The following is a 16,349-nucleotide window of genomic DNA, read 5'->3' on the forward strand; positions in this document are numbered from 1 at the left end:
AAATGGGATGTATGGTGGAGGGCGGGTCCAGACACACACCCTCAGGAACTGCAATTCTTCCTGCATACAGTATTTATGAGAGGCCACTTGGAGAAACAGGGAAGGGCAGGCTACGTTGGTTCTAGGCTCAACCCTTTCTCTTCTGACTTGCACGAGCTGGATTAAGTTGTTTGGCCCATGCTTTTATTAAGCCTGTCGATGACAAAAGGGGTGAGGTCAGGAAATAAGGCAAGTGTCAAGGTACCTCAAGCAGTTTAACCATACACTGCGGCTCAGAGGAAACTTCTGCTCTTAAAGGCAATCACGCTACAACCACATGTGCATATGGCTTGCCATCATTAGGTGATAATGAATTGTATCAGTACTCTGATGAATTACCTGTGGCCCATCACATAGACTGAATTGGCTGACTGGAGTCAAGTCAAATGACAAATATTTCTGCCACACTCCATAAGGAGAAAGTTTAATCTTGGCTGTGGAGGTCACCTGTCTCTGAGATGTTTTCCTAAAGAAAGCTATTTAATCCTTGTCATTCTTCTGGTTGAGTAGAGCATCCATCTTTCACTCACAGACAATAAAGTCAGAATGCTAAATACTCGCACTCATGGCTTTTATGAAATTCTCATCATTCCTTTGCTGTACCTTGGCAAATAATAAGGACTGTGAGGGCAGGATGCTGCTGTGTAGTCTCAACGTGTTGCCATGAGCACAGTACATAAATGAGTGACAACCTGACACCCGGGAAGCCAAGCTTTCTCACCTGGGTCACAGGGGTGAGAAACTGGGCTTTATGGATACGGTCTCTACTGTGTAAATTTATTTATTTTTAAATGGTATTTTAAAATAAAAGATTAAGAAAGCCTGTCAAAACTAGATAAGGGTATGGAAAATACATTAGATTTTATTCATTAACTAAGTCTAGTGGGGTGTCCTAATGACTTTCCAGCTCTGAGCGGGTGCTTGTTCTTAGTCAGTAGACAGGAGTCCAGTAAAATGTCCAAAATTATTGGAGCCCAATATTACTGGATTTAATTTTGAAATACTCTAATAGTTATAGTTAGTAAGAGTGAAAGAAACCTTTCTATGTGTAGAGATGGCAGTAATTATCCAAATGACTGGTCTGGATAATTCTGACTTGGTCACAGTTATCCTTGTACCTGGAGGCTGGTTTGTATAAACTTGAAGAGTTCTTTTTGATCTATGATCCTAGAAGCATGTTGCTTAAATTACCAGCCCCCCCCCAAAAATAGAAAGCACAAAAAAATTTAAGTATATTAAAGTTCTCACAGGAAATTTCTCAAAGTATAAATGTTTGAAAGCTTCCTGATTCTTCCAGAGTCCCGAAAAAGCCCCAGGTGGTAATGGTAACCTTAAACAAACACAGGAAAGATAAAATTACTATGAATAAAATAATAAAAACAATCAATAATAGATATTAATATTTTACATTGTACTAAAATAATAAATTTTCTTATTCAAATGCAGACCATTAATTTGCTGGGAAGATCATGTTTAATCAAGTATAGTACCATAAAATAATACAATTATTTAAGAATTATTATAATTTTTCAGCACTCACAGAGTATCTAAATACTAATAAGCATACTATATCAGTGGAAAAGTGAATTATTTAAGAAAAACACTTCTATTGTAAAAAATATTTTTTGCAAAGTATCAATATATTAGTTTTAACCTTTGTCTGCATAATGGAATATTTTCATTTAGGTACTTAGTACATGACCTTATCTTTATCATTTTTATTCCTCTTCCTCTTTGAAATTGCCTTTCAATGAATGCTCTTCTTTCTTTTCACAACCATTGAGCCCTGTATATTTTATAACTCCACTGAACTCATGAAAACATGGAGCATTCAAAATACAAGGTTCTGTGTTTCTTTTCTATATGACCAATCCCATACTGCATGTATGGCCCATACAATGTTTTCAGTACCAAACTGATGAGACGGGGGTAATGGGGTCAGAAGGTCATCCCAACATCAGTCATACATAACACCGAATTTTATTCCCACATGTATCAGAAAGTGTTAATAGGAAAGGGAGCAGCTGTTTTTACCTCTGTGGGCATCCCTGCTGGTACTCCGCCTTTTCCACCAAATTCAGTCACCCCACGGTTAACTCTACTTTGCTCATACTAGGACTTTTAGTTTTCTCTCTTTTTTTTTTTTAAAAAAAAGGAATATGCTAATATTTCAAGATATTATGTAATTGCAGAAAATGCATGGGAAAGCACTTAGTACTCCCAAAATGCAAGGCAACAGCAAAAGCTGCAGAACGCTGACTCACTGCTATGGTGGCAGCCCTGACCATTAGTGCTCGGCATTTAATCTGTTTAAAGGCAGCAGGCCAAGGCAATAAGCCCCCTAGGCTCTTTCAAATGACTTTACTACACGGATCTTTCTAAATAGACATGCAAATAATCTTGCTTTATCGGTTTGTTTTAAATCAGCATGCTAATGGTGTGCAAAAAGGAATAAAAGTCAATTTTAGAAACTGAAATATAACACTAATATAACAACGTCCAATAATCAAGTTAAGGACATCATTGAGATGCCAAAAGTACAGACGCAAAATAGACATTATGTGGAAAATCAGATTCCACAAAGGGCCAGGGGATCAGCAATAATGGGCGAAGCAGATTATCTGTTAAATAAAGGAGAATAAACCCGAGCGGATTCACATTGAAGAGGTCACTGTCAATTTCTCCAACAAAGTGTCTCACGGTAGGGAGCCTCTTCTAACACTCTTAGTGTCCTTTTTGGACAGACAGACAGTTTTAAAACATCTTCTTTATAACATTATGAGAAAAAAAGGAAAATAAGGCTGGAATAATAAATGATGATTGGCATCCATACTGGTGTAAGGAAACAGAGACTTAAAGCATGTTGGTCCAGAGGAATGTGTACCCAGCTCTCCACACACATATTCCCCATAATGAGAGCTGTGCGCACTGAGGGACATACTGTTAAACAAACATTTCTCTTATTGTATCTACGCAAAAGCAGAAATTCTGTTTCATAAGCATCTGTACAACGTTCCTATAATCCCCACACCCACATCACCCATCTCTCTTATTCTAATGAAGCTCCTGTTCAGGTTTCAAAATATAATTCCCTCTTCCTTTTAAGACTCCGTCGTTTTATATCTTCACATCTATCCTACTGTTTAGGTCTAACACTCTGCCTCTCATCCTGAAGTCTGATGTATGTATGGCCTTGATGCCCTTCTACTCCAATAAACCTCATTCCTGAAAAAAATCATAAATTAGGTATCAGCCTCCCCTTTGGACCAACAATTTCTGTTTTCTCATATTTTATTTAACCTGAGATGTAAAGAGATAAGGAGTTTGAGTTCCCCACACAACTTATATCTTCAAAAGTAGAACCATCATTTATGATGTTGATTAAAACCATGTCTGGTAAGGTAGTGTGGCTAATGTCTTTCGTCCAAACACTTATAAGATAAAGGCAGGAAAAACAGTAGTTCTTATCACACACACACACAAGCATACACACACATACATACATGCCACAGAAAAACAAAGAAACAAATAATAATCCTATGTCTAAACATTTGAAGATAAGTCCACATGGAAATAAGTGTCTCAGTAAATGTATAGAACCTTCATCTGGAGATGGATGGAGATAGAGACAGAGACCCACACTGGAGCACCGGACTGATCTCCCAATGTCCCAAGGAGGAGCAGAAGGAGGGAAAATATGAGCAAAGAAGTCAGGACCACGAGGGGTGCACCCACCCACAGAGACAGTGGGGCTGATCTATTGTGAGCTCACCACGCGGCAGAAAAAGCATGGGATAAAACCGGACTCTCTGAATATGGCGGACAATGAGGGCTGCCGAGAAGCCAAGGACAATGGCACTGGGTTTTGATCCTACTTCATGTTCTGGCTTTGTGGGAGCCTAGCCAGTCTGGATGTTCACCTTCCTAGACCAGGATGGAGCGGGGAGGACTTTGGACTTTCCACAGGGCAGGGAACCCTGACTGCCCTTCAGACTGGAGAGGGAGGGGGAGAGGAGTGGGGGGAGGGGGAGAGGAGAGGGAGGAGGGGGGAAAAGGGAGACGGGGAGGGAAATGGGAGGCGGGGAGGAGGCGGAAATTTTTTTTCAATAAAAAATTATATTAAAAAAAAGCCTAGAGATGAGTGGGATGATCAAGGTAGAGTTATGAACAAGGAAGAAAACAACTGAGGGAAGACAACAACAAGCCAGAATGACTTAGAACCAGGAGATCACAGTATCTATGGTAGGATGTCTGAGAATACTAATACTGTCTAAGTATCCCACAAGCTCAATAGAAGAACAAACGTTGTTTTAAAATGGGTCTAAGTTCAGTAAAAAAAAAAAAAAAAACTTAGTATTTAACTAAAATGTTTTGAATAATCTTAATATTGTCATTTTTGGCCATGGAGGCAAGATAACAAAAGAAGGGTGTGGAGAAAAAACATGAATGTTTTCATGAGACAGAGTCTCACTGGGTGGCTCTGTCTGGCCTGCAACTCAATGTACAGACCAAGTTTGTGGTAGTGACCACAAATTTAAGATATCCACCTACCTCTGATTCTGCTGGGATTAAAGCATGTGCCACCACATCCCACTTATACTAAATGAAAATGTTGGTACTCTGTTTAATCAAGAGAGATGCTGCTTCATGGCTTAAGGCAGCAAGCAGTTTGTGGAGAGATGAGGTGTGAAAAATGAAAGAGCACCAGGGGAATTATTCACCTGTTACATCTGTTCACAAATTCACACTTGTGTTAAATCACACCTTCATTTCCTTCATTCATGCACTCCACTTGCTATTTCCTCAGTGCTTGCTGTCCCTCAGTCTGCCTGTCCTGCATTAATAATACAATAATATAAACTATGATCTCTGATGCATGGAGATCCTGGTGTAAAGTGAAATCTAAAAGTTTAATAATATAAATAGGTGGAAGTCTATGGTTAACAATGCTTTCTCCACTTATGTTATATTATAATATGTAATTATATTATATCACTTCTACAAGTGAGTTAAATAATGTAAAGTGAAAATCTCCACGAAACTTTGGGAAAATATTTTACAGCAATAAATCGAACTCTACATTTCCAGAAGCTTCCAAAATGAAATTTTATATCCCTACTTAAGATGTATATTGATAGAAATGACAAGAATGGTTGGCTCAAGTCAATTAAATACTTGAAGAAAACAGCTGAATTGTTCATAAGTCCAACACTATTTTAAGATGAAGGAAGGGAATACTTTCCGATCCTCACTGACGAGATGTGATATCTCAATAAATTCAGATGCTTTTCTTTGAATATTGAAATTGTGTCTAAACAGAGACCTCTGAGGCAAGTCTCATTATAACATTAGAGAAAAGCAGAAAAGTTTCAAACTGAAAATATTTGTGATAAATACATAAATTAAGAAGATAGGTAGGTAGGTAGGTAGGTAGGCAGGTAGGTAGGTAGGTAGGTAGATAGAGAGATAGAGAAATGATAGATAGATAGATAGATAGATAGATAGATAGATAGATAGATAATAGACGAGAAAAAATATCCAGACAGAAGTTAGTTATATGGTTATATGCGGACAAGATAGAGACAACTTTTGCAGGCAGTATTCCAATCAAACATGTTTGACCTTATTGATATCTTAAATATTATCTTAAATATTACATAAATTACTATTCCTCCCTCTGTAATAATGGTATAATCGAGTATTTTCCTGACTTACAAAATGTCTTACAAAATGAATACATTATACAGTTAAAATAAAAAGAATGCACTAGAAAGAAAGAGAGGTGAGAAAATATTTAAACAATTTTGTTGTGGTCTATTTTCCTCCTCCAAATTCTACTAACTCTTGCAAGCAGAGGGAATTGGATTTTTTTTTTATTTCTCTAATTGTAAAATAGTGATTCAGTTTATGTAACACCTTTTCCAAAGAGCCATACTGAATTGGGAAAGAAATAGCCAAGACAGCAGCGGTTTCTGTGTGAGAAGGTCAGAGGGTTATGAGGTCACTAAAACGTAAAACCATGATGTCACTTGCTGAAGATGGTACCCAAGCCCTGAGTTATCTGAAATACAAAGTTCCCCATGGCATGATGCTTCCTTATCTTCTTGAAACCTAAACGTCATTCTCTATTCTACTCAGAAACCTTGGGCTTCAGAAATGAAGCATTTTTTTTTTCCTGCAGAATTCTGGAATGAAACACTACCTTTGTCCTCTTGGGAGTGCCTACAGTGAGGAGTTTCTTGGGATTTGAATATGAGGTTACTCTTTATTCCTAGAAGGCAAAGCCTAAAACCTTCCCTGCTCTCTGTATGAACCAAGACTGAGTGGGTCCTGGCTGTGTTATTACTAATGCTACTTTTTGTTTCATGTCAAAATTAAAGAAGATGCTGATCTCTTCATCTCCCTGGCAGCATTATCACAGGGCCAAGAAAAGATCACACTAAAACCACGACCAACGATTTAGAAGAGAGCAGGATGATAACCCTGTGTCATATTTGTGTTCAGTCAAAGGATACACCCCAAAGGAAGCTCTCCTGGTGGTTTCCCAGGATGGGAGCATGCTACATGAATAACTGCTGTGAATCTGTCACCATACGAACAAACATTAAAGTCAGAAGCTCAGTATCTACAGAATGAGAAATTGACTGGCGGGGAAGTAAACGCCATTTGGACAATTCCACACAGTCTCTGCCATGCTATCACTGCCCCAAGACAAGGTCAGAGGAACAGAGCAGGAAGTAGAAAAGACATGCTCCCATAGCAGCAATGAACCTGGTCAGAACAAAATGTATACCCCTGAGAGAGGAAGAGTCAGAGACCAATGGTTTTAATAACTGTGAGCACCATGTTTTGAAGGAAGGCAATTGCAGTTAAAATCTTTAAATGTGCTGTTCCATGTTGCCTGAAAATTACGGACTCACAGTTTTACTTCTGCCCATTAGATTTCTGGATGCAATTACAGGAGCATCTTCTAAAATCCATGAGCATTTTGTATTCATAGCAACTCGCACGCCATAACTGACACACCAAATTAACTGGCTGCAGTATATGCTTCAAAATCAAAAGATTTCTAACAGTCACGTGGGCACGGATTCTCTCTTCTAAGACCAACGTAAATTCTCTAAATGAAATTTATTGACACCAAACAGAAAAGATATTCGGTGTCACAGAAATATTCCGTATTTAGTCTTAGGACCCACAGTAGTTTGAACATCACTCGAATGCTTTCTGATGAAGTCACTCATACAAAAAATGACTCCTATAATGCTATAATTGACACACAACAAATGGCAGAATCTAAGACGAGCAGAAGGTATGAACTTTGTTTGATTTTTCTGCATGTCAGTATTTCTAATCAAGAATCACCATACACATACAAGTTAAGCAAGCACCAGAGCACAGGAATAATTTCCAGTTGATAAATTGATTGGTACGACTAGTGAAATATGAGTCTGAAAGTAAGTTTATTAACAAAAAGAACTTCCAAAGCTATTTTGTTAATGAGAAAAATGAGACATCTTTGTGCCCATTTTTCTCATTTATTCTACCTTACTCATCTATTATAATATTTTATTTTTAAATACATAGTTTCACCATCAACTAGAGGAAGAATCAATTTCTATCACATCTTGCCACATTACATTTTTATAATTTATAATGAAATCTAGTACTCAGAATCTATATATTAAAGTTCTGTTTGATGCAGATGGAAGACACCATTCCTCATTGGTGCCATTTCAAGCATGGAATGGTTTTATGCAAAATCTCTAATTCAAGGACTTAAATAATACTAGAAGTCATAAGCAAAAGTTATACTCCATGAGCAATACTACTATATTTGTGCACCTACCAATTCGTGCATGGCAAAGCCACTCATAATTAGAATGAGGAGCATTTAAATGGTATAAAACTATGAGGGCCTCAAATGTTATCATTGAAATCATGAAAAATACCCTTGATAGAGATGATTCATTTAAAGTTTGGTTATATAAAGGTGTATGCTGATAGAGAGTTTTAAAGTTAAAAAATGTATTTCCATAAATTTGGAGAGGATTCAGCCACAATTGGCTCACGTCTTCTCTAGCAAACCCAATTCTTTCCCTATTTTCTCTCAATAGGTTTCTATATAATAATAAGTGTTGTTATATAATAATAATTTGTTATATAATACGTTAGTAANAATCTGATTCCAAGAAATAGGATGTTTTTCTTAGAAATATAGTATTCATGCACACATATGTATAGAACTTTATATACATATATCTACATATATAAAACTTTCATTATCCATTCAACTTTTGACAGATGTCTAGGTTGATTATAGTTCTTTGTTAAAATAAATAAAGAAATAATAAATAATAAACATGGGTGTGCGATTATCTCTAGGATAGGGTATAGAGTTCTCTGGGCATGTGCCAAGAGGTGAAATAGTTGGGGCATATGGTAGTCCTATTTTTAGTTTTTAATAGGATTTAAAGAAATGTGGATACAGCCAGAATATTCAATTATAAAGTGTTCCATCTTTTTGGATGTACTACATCTATAAAGGTTCCATAATCCTTATGTAGTTACTGTAGTAACAGGTGAATAAATATACTCTTATCTAGTCTAATGAGAAAGGACTTGTTTTAAAAGAACAAACTTTATATTTTTTAAACTTTTATAGGAATGTATTATATTTCATGGTATTAAAATAATTCTACATGAAGAAATATATTTGCATAACTCTTTGAAATACATTTACAGCATTTATGTATTTTATGGAAGAAGGAGAACCAAGTACTATCTGAAAATACAAGTAATAGAATTCATTTAGTAAAAATCAGTTTTAAGACAAATCTTGTTTTAGCTCTGACATGTGATATTCTTTACTCATAACAACTCATTCTATTGAAGTCTACTGTTTCAGACATATCAATAAGATGTGAAAATTATTTTAGAGGCAAAGGCAGCCTGTCTCAATTATTTAAATGTCAGAGGTCTTGTGGATACCAATTTATTCAACTACATTTCATATTCTATATCATGATGCTTTATAGTATTTTATAATAAATGGAAATTGAAACATTTTCACTTAAAATTTCAGTATTTTTGCCAGTTAATGGGATGATTAGGATATGTTTTTAAAAACTGTTATATTTTTGTTGTCAGGAATTTAATAATATGTTATGTTTTAATTCCATGATTTTCCATATGCTTAAATATTCAATGCAACACAGATGATCTGAAAAAGAAAAAGGATAAAACCAAAGAGATGCAAACACAGCATTATGTTTAACCATAAAAGCATAAAAGAACTGAGTTTCATAATAGAGATAAAAAATTTAAAGGTCAGGGGAAAAAATAAAACTACTTTTAAGACAGGATTAAGAGTAAACTGTAGTCCATAAAAATTTTTCCTGAGTCAACAATATAAACTTGTCAAAAAATGAACAGTTGTATTCCATCACAAGCTGGTTAATGATGAACATAATTAAAAATGTATATACCCTTAGGTGATTTGTGAGCATCATAAAGCTCATTTTCACAACCGTAATGATACAGATAAAATATTGGACATGTCTTCTTAATAGAATAAAACATGACATTTACAATCTACTATCACTACAAAACACTGAACTGTTTTTCAGTAATATTTTCTTTATAGATATGAGTAAACACTGAAGTCGTGAATCAATGATACAGTTACGGAACACAGAAGCTGGCAACATAGATGCTCTTAACAGTAACAAATATAAAAATCTATACATACTGGGAAATGATCTACTTTAGAATACTAGCAGAATACCAGTAGTTGCTTGTATCAGCATGACCCAAGCCCCTGTGTGCTGCACTCACTAGAGAGACAATAGCAGGTGGAAGGAGTTTACACCAAAATCCTACAGGAGCACCATCTCATCTGGTGTGTCTAGATGATGTCTAGATGTTAGATATGTCACCAGGACTGTACACTGCACAACAAGTGTGATGTTCCTGAGCGAAGTGGGCACAGAAACTACTTACTGTTTTGTGTTTTCCTTTGGAGATTATAATATAATTACATCATTTCTTCCTTCCCTTTCTTCCTTCTAAAACCTTCCATATAAGTCTCTTTGCTCCCTTTTAAATTCATGTCTTATTTTTCAAACATTGTTATTGTATATATATATAAAAAGGTATATATATACAATATATATGCAATATATATGCAATATATATTGTATATATACAATATAACCTAAATATAACCTGCTCAGTTTGTATAATGTTACTTGTATGCATGTTTCCAGTACTGGCCATTGATTTAATTTTCTATTTTCTATAGACAAGATAATTTTATCATCTATAAATTACTTGTCAATTGAGAAAAGGGTTATTTTAAAGAACAAGAATTGCCATTTTTATATTTTAATTTGAATATGTTGTATGTTACGGGGCTTCCATTTGAGATTACAATTGAGCTGGAATCATGCAAAAGCAAAGCACATTTCACCACTTGTAAAACCAATGCAGTCGATCAATTTGACCTGAATATAACCGGTTTGTTTTTCTTTTACGTGGGCAGGTAAAAAATTTTGCTTACTTTACCACAATATTTCCTAAGCTCCGAGCCTTCAGTTTTTGCATGTTGTCATCCAAAATCATAACTGTAAGAAAAATGTGAACACAAGTCTGAACATGATTGTGAACACAACACTAACTCTCAAAAGTCAAATATTTTCCCATATTTCCTAAATTCAATCCTAAAGTTTCTAGCTCAAAATATTATTTGTATTCCTGTAAGACCATGAAGATATATTGGTAAGATAAAATATGTTTTATAAAAGTACAAAAGGCCATGTATTTCACATGTGGCAAGACAATAAATTTCCTCAGGACCTTCCTAAAATACACACATATATATACATACATATATACATACATATATATGAACCCCATAGACTTCTTTTTATAATTATGTCCACATAAGAATATTAAACATATGTTTATCTTTAATAAACTAAAGGATGCAGATCAAAAACAGCCAAATACACAAACGATAAAAACAAATATGCATTTGTGAGATGTAAATTAGGAAAATCTACATTTCTAAATATCATTCCAATAGTTTCTGTGATGTAAAATATGGAAAGTGTTTTATTAGCAAATCATGTGTCTACATTATAGTATATCAAACATAAACATGAATTATATTCATCTAGCTTCTTTATGTAGAGTTTCTATTCACTGCAGTCATCCTTATGCAGCTACAAGAATACACCGACACACGATTAAATTAATCACCTGGTCTATTTCCTAAAAAAAAAAAAAAAAAAACTTCCTTTCCTTTCCCAAAGTAGCTTGCTTCTTTATCATAATTCTATGTGTTATATTATGCTTTCAAAATTCTGTATCACCATAAAAAGAACCTAAAATATGTCAGCCATTAAGTCCCTGCTTCCTCAACTAGAGCAGTTGAAACCATCCTCTGGAAACAACTGGCTTTCAGACAACGAGGAGTTCCTGTATTAAAGTGAAACATCAAAGCTTAACTCTTTCTTACAACTGGGTATAAAATTGGAACAGAAATACTAAGGGGAAAATGTGTTCAACATCTCCCACAATTGGCAGCCCCTAAAACCGTCTTAACACAAAGCCAGTTCTCTGATCAAATAAAGAGGGTGACAACTGTTCAGTCGAGGGATTCAGTAGACAGGACTTCACGTTCCCATGGCAAAAGAAGTCTAGACTTTATAGAATTATAAAACAGATATCTGCCGTCAGTTAAGTGTCCAACATGACTGTCTAAACATGACCGTAATAAGGGAAACAGCAATAGACAAGCTAAAGTGGACAGAGAACACTCATGACGCTTCAATGCAATGTAAGAAACTATAGATAACTAAGCAAGCTGTGAGTAGGAGAAATAGTCCTCCCCAAAGAATAGCACATAAACTGGTTTTCCAATACCAAATCATCTGCCCTGAAAATATACATATATTTAACCTGTTAGTCAGGCTTTCTATTGTGTTGATGAAACACCATGACCAAAAAGCAACTTGGGCAGTAAAAGGTTTATAATTCCATAGCAATTCATTCTAAAAGGAACTGAGGTCAGCTACTCAGGCAGGTTAGAAGCCTAGAGGCAGGAGCTGATGATGCAGAGGCCATGGAAGGGTGCTGCTTATTGGCTTGTTCCCCACGGCTTGCTAAGCCTGCTTTCTATAGAACTCAAGACTTCCAACATGGATAGCACCACCCACAATGAGCTGGGTTCTTCCCAATGGATCACTAGGAAAATATTCTACACCTGGATTTTATGGTAGCATTTTCTCAATAGAGGCTCCCTCCTCTCTGATGACTCTAGCTTGTGTCAAGTTAAAATAAAACTAGCCAGTGCAGACTGTCCCTGAAAACTAGGTTTTCCCCATAAATGTAATAAACAAAATTGTGTGCCATATGTAAATTATATATAAGACCTTTATATATTACCTACACATAGACACACACATAATAATATATAGATTATGTCATACAACCTTGATGTCTCATTTCCATTTTTCTACAGTGAATGTCTGAATATGTATCAATTTGGTCTCCCTGGCTTCTCTGAAGTGTTTGCAACACTAACAGCTGAGATTTCATTTCTTGCCTAACTGCTTGGTTGTTACAATTCGCAAGCACTAGAAAGTCCTACAATTATAATAAGCATTTAGAAAGATGAAAATTGAATGTTGAAAAAGTTAAAAAATTTGCAACTAAGGAGAGAAGTCCCATAGAAATTATTTGCCTAAAATGGCCACTACTATAAATATAAAAGATCAATATTGGGAGGATATATTATTGCTATATAAATCCCGAAGTAAAAAAAAAAATATTTCTTTAAAATCCTTTACTCTCCATTTAGCTTTAGCCAAGAAGATTCAAAAACCTTTTCAACATTCTTCAAAAGCATCATGGAAGAAGCTATTGATTTTTTTTTTAACGAAACATGGAATAAAGCAAACCGTGGTGATTTCTGTGTTCTTGAAAAACTAAAGCACTATATTACTATAGCAAAGATGTGAAGTATTTCTGTGTTCTTCAAGTCATTCATCTTTAAATACTTATGAATCTACAGACAAAATAATATGCATCATCAAAAAATGAAATGATATATGTAAATACTGGGCACTCCACATGTCATAATGTCAAACCTATATGTAAAAGACTCTTCAAGTGATATTTACTTGACTGTTTTAGTGTTTCAAAGGAAGCCATTAGAAGAACATAGCATTCTTTGTCATAGCAAAAACTGAGGTATTCATTTGTAATATATGATATTCTTAAAATCGAGTACTCTATATACTAGGCAAAAAAATCAAATTCACAGTGCACATTTCAAACTTACCATCATGACTTACCATTGTATCCTGGAACACACTTTCCTGCTTGCCCTGGTGGAGGTGTTTTGGAGTTACCCAGTCCAATACATGACGCTGTTATTGGGGATCCAGTCTCTGTGGGGAAAGGCATGGCTTATTACGTCACTTCAGCATTGAGTTACATTTCTTTAGTACTTGTGCAGTTTCTTTAATACTGGACCTGTTCACATATCCTTATACCAACAATAAAAATCAGAGAACTACCAAATACATTATTAAGTAAGGAAAGCAACAATATTTGGTGCATTCAGTTTTAAAACTAGATTATATACTTAGAGTAATTCATATGGTGCATTTCTTCTAAGACAAGGAAGAGGGTTGTGGGGTTAGTAATAGGACAGGAGATAGAAGAATAGAAAAGTACATAAGCTTGAAGGCTTTGCAATAAAGGCTAAAAGATAAAAGAGCACTGGAAAGGATATTCCTCCTAAAGTCATCTAAAGTTATGTTGTTCAATATAAAGCTTATTTGTGTGCTGTACTTCTAGCAGGTTTAGCTTTTTGTCTCAAGAACCTGCATCTTGAGGTGCGGAAATGTATTAAAGGGGTCAAAGCATTAGGAAAGTTGAGAACCATGGGTCTAAGGTTTAAGCTACTAAGCATGTGCCCCTTCTATTTGATAGTCGGTAACAAGAAGTAGAGTTTCTGAGGCTTGAGAGTACTCACGGAATCTCATTTTTTTTTAAAAAAAAAATGGCATTTTGTATCCATGAAATAATCATCTTATTTTTATTTCCCCAACCATGCAATCAATGCAAAAAAGAAATGTACATTATTGGATAGACTAACAGTGTTTTCTCCCTCATAGTTTTAAAGACATAGTCACCTCAATTACTGTTCATAACTGATGTGCGAGATAGAATACCCTTGCAGGCTTACATGCTTAAAGAAGGGAGCATGTGAAACAGTGTCCTGTGCTGTACACAAACACAACTTACCAGGACACTGGCACATGGTAGAGAAGGGAAAAGACCTTCCTGGGGGCTTCTGTGCCTCCACTGGCACTTCAGCTGCTCCAATTAATCTAACTGAAAATGTATTTGCTGTCAAATTTTTTCAAGATGGCCACTCTAATTAATTGGAGTTCAAACTCTCTAGATGTTTCAGCAAGGTAAGACCTGTGTAGCTTGTTAACAGACACATTTGGAATCCAAAACAAGGGCCAGCTGTCTCTAGTGCCTACCACAGCGTAGTACTTGCTTCCTAAAATACTAACAAACAATCCCAAACCAAATAACAAAACAAATAAAGTGTAATTGGCACCATAATGATATAAGATTTTTTTAAAGATAGTTTCAGTATGCTGTCTTAGCTGGCCTTGAACTCTCTTTGTCGATGAAGACCAGGCTGGTCTCGAACTCACAGATGTCCTACTGTCTTTGCCTACTTGGCCTTTTGCACTAAAGGCATGTAACAGGGAGCCTGGCTTACTGTGGAATCTTATTAGCAATGTCAGCACTCTGGTCTTCCCACTTCACGTGGAAAAGAGGTGTCGAAGAAGATAGAAGAAAAAAACTTTCCTTAAATGAAAATTCAAAAAAGGATTAGTAAGAAATCATCAGCCTGCTCTGCATGAGAAGATAACATGCATTTAAGATGCTTACGTTATTTTCTATTCATACTCTTTCAACTTTCATCTGTCTTGGTATGTTGTTGTTATTATAATTATTATTATTACTATTATTATGCTATAGAAAGCATATTTTCTATATAACTAATTTTACTCAGAAGAGTAAGGATGCTGAAAAAAAGATAATCCATTTGGTCACTTAAATTAGAGGAAGTTTGTGCTTTGAACATTAGTAATTCAAATATACTATTTAGCTAAATTTTCTATTCATTTGGAGGATTAGTAAAAGAACTATTGCTAATGACAGGCATAGGATAGGATCCAGCAAAAGGCAGTGATTAGGACTGTCAGGGTAATAAGGAGACTTAGACAGGAGCAAGGGGTTCAAAACACACTATTTATTCTCTAGTAGATTTCTGTCCTTGTAACTATGAATATCTTGAGATGCAACAACTTATCCTCCTACCATAACATCAAGCTCACAGGTGTAAACCCATCCTAATGAACCCACTGTAGATCAAGCTGTCCCAATGCAAAGCAGATTTCTAGCTAGAGAAAGCCCCACCTCCCACCCTCCAGGCTCCAGTCCTTAAATGCAACCCCTAAGCTCCCCTCTGAAGATCTTCTGACAGCATCTGCTTCATGCTACTGATGCTATAATTAACTCCCTAGCTGTTATCTGGGGAACCAGGAAATCCAGATGTCACATTCTGATTAGGAAATAGCTGTATTAAATAAACCAGAAAATTATTTTTCAGCAAGAGAATTGGAAACGACATTTCAAGAAATTGCTACAAAGATATGGAGAGTAAGAAGTGAAATGCTCCGCATGTTACTAGATTAATTTCTGTGATGAGACCCATTTAGAAATCAGAAGGCCAGAGACTGAAGAATGCAAGGACTATCCATTGGTGCAGCTTTTATGTAACTGCACATAAAAGTGGAACACATCATTGAAAATATTACAAAAGGTTTTTGACAAAATAAAATATAATAAGTTGAAGCAAAAAAAAAATCAAGTTGATGGTAGACATGGCAACCAACAGGAAAAATAGAGTCCCAAGGGCAGGACAAAGAGTCAGAGACCTCCTAACTCACAGTTAGGAGTCTCATAAATATAAAAAGGTAATAGCTATAATATATATGCAGAGGACTTGTTATCTTCTGAAAACTGTGTGGGTTAGATGTAGACATTTTTCCTTTTTTAAAATTTATTTATTTATTTATTAAAGATTTCTGTCTCTTCCCCACCGCTGCCTCCCCTTTCCCTCCCCTTCCCCCAATCAAATCCCCCTCCCTCGTCAGCCCAAAAAGCAATCAGGGTTCTCTGCCCTGTGGGAAGTCCAAGGACCACCCATC

At 35.7% G+C, this 16,349-nt stretch overlaps 1 protein-coding gene across 1 annotated transcript in view; it reads right to left on the reverse strand.

Annotated features, from left to right (window-relative positions):
• The window catches only part of Acss3 (acyl-CoA synthetase short chain family member 3), a 156,008-nt gene that overhangs the window by 17,208 nt on the left and 122,451 nt on the right, over positions 1–16,349 (reverse strand). Inside the window, exons 10-12 of the mRNA XM_050135474.1 lie at positions 13,401–13,496; positions 10,601–10,664; positions 1,288–1,369 (exon numbers count right to left, since the gene is read on the reverse strand). Of these exons, the coding sequence (XP_049991431.1) occupies positions 1,288–1,369; positions 10,601–10,664; positions 13,401–13,496 (242 nt within the window). The remainder of the gene's footprint in view (positions 1–1,287; positions 1,370–10,600; positions 10,665–13,400; positions 13,497–16,349) is intronic.

The sequence above is a fragment of the Alexandromys fortis genome, unplaced genomic scaffold, assembly GCF_014885135.2.
Source record: "Alexandromys fortis isolate MF-2015 unplaced genomic scaffold, M_Fortis_MF-2015_v1.1 scaffold_24, whole genome shotgun sequence".
NCBI lineage: Eukaryota > Metazoa > Chordata > Mammalia > Rodentia > Cricetidae > Alexandromys > Alexandromys fortis.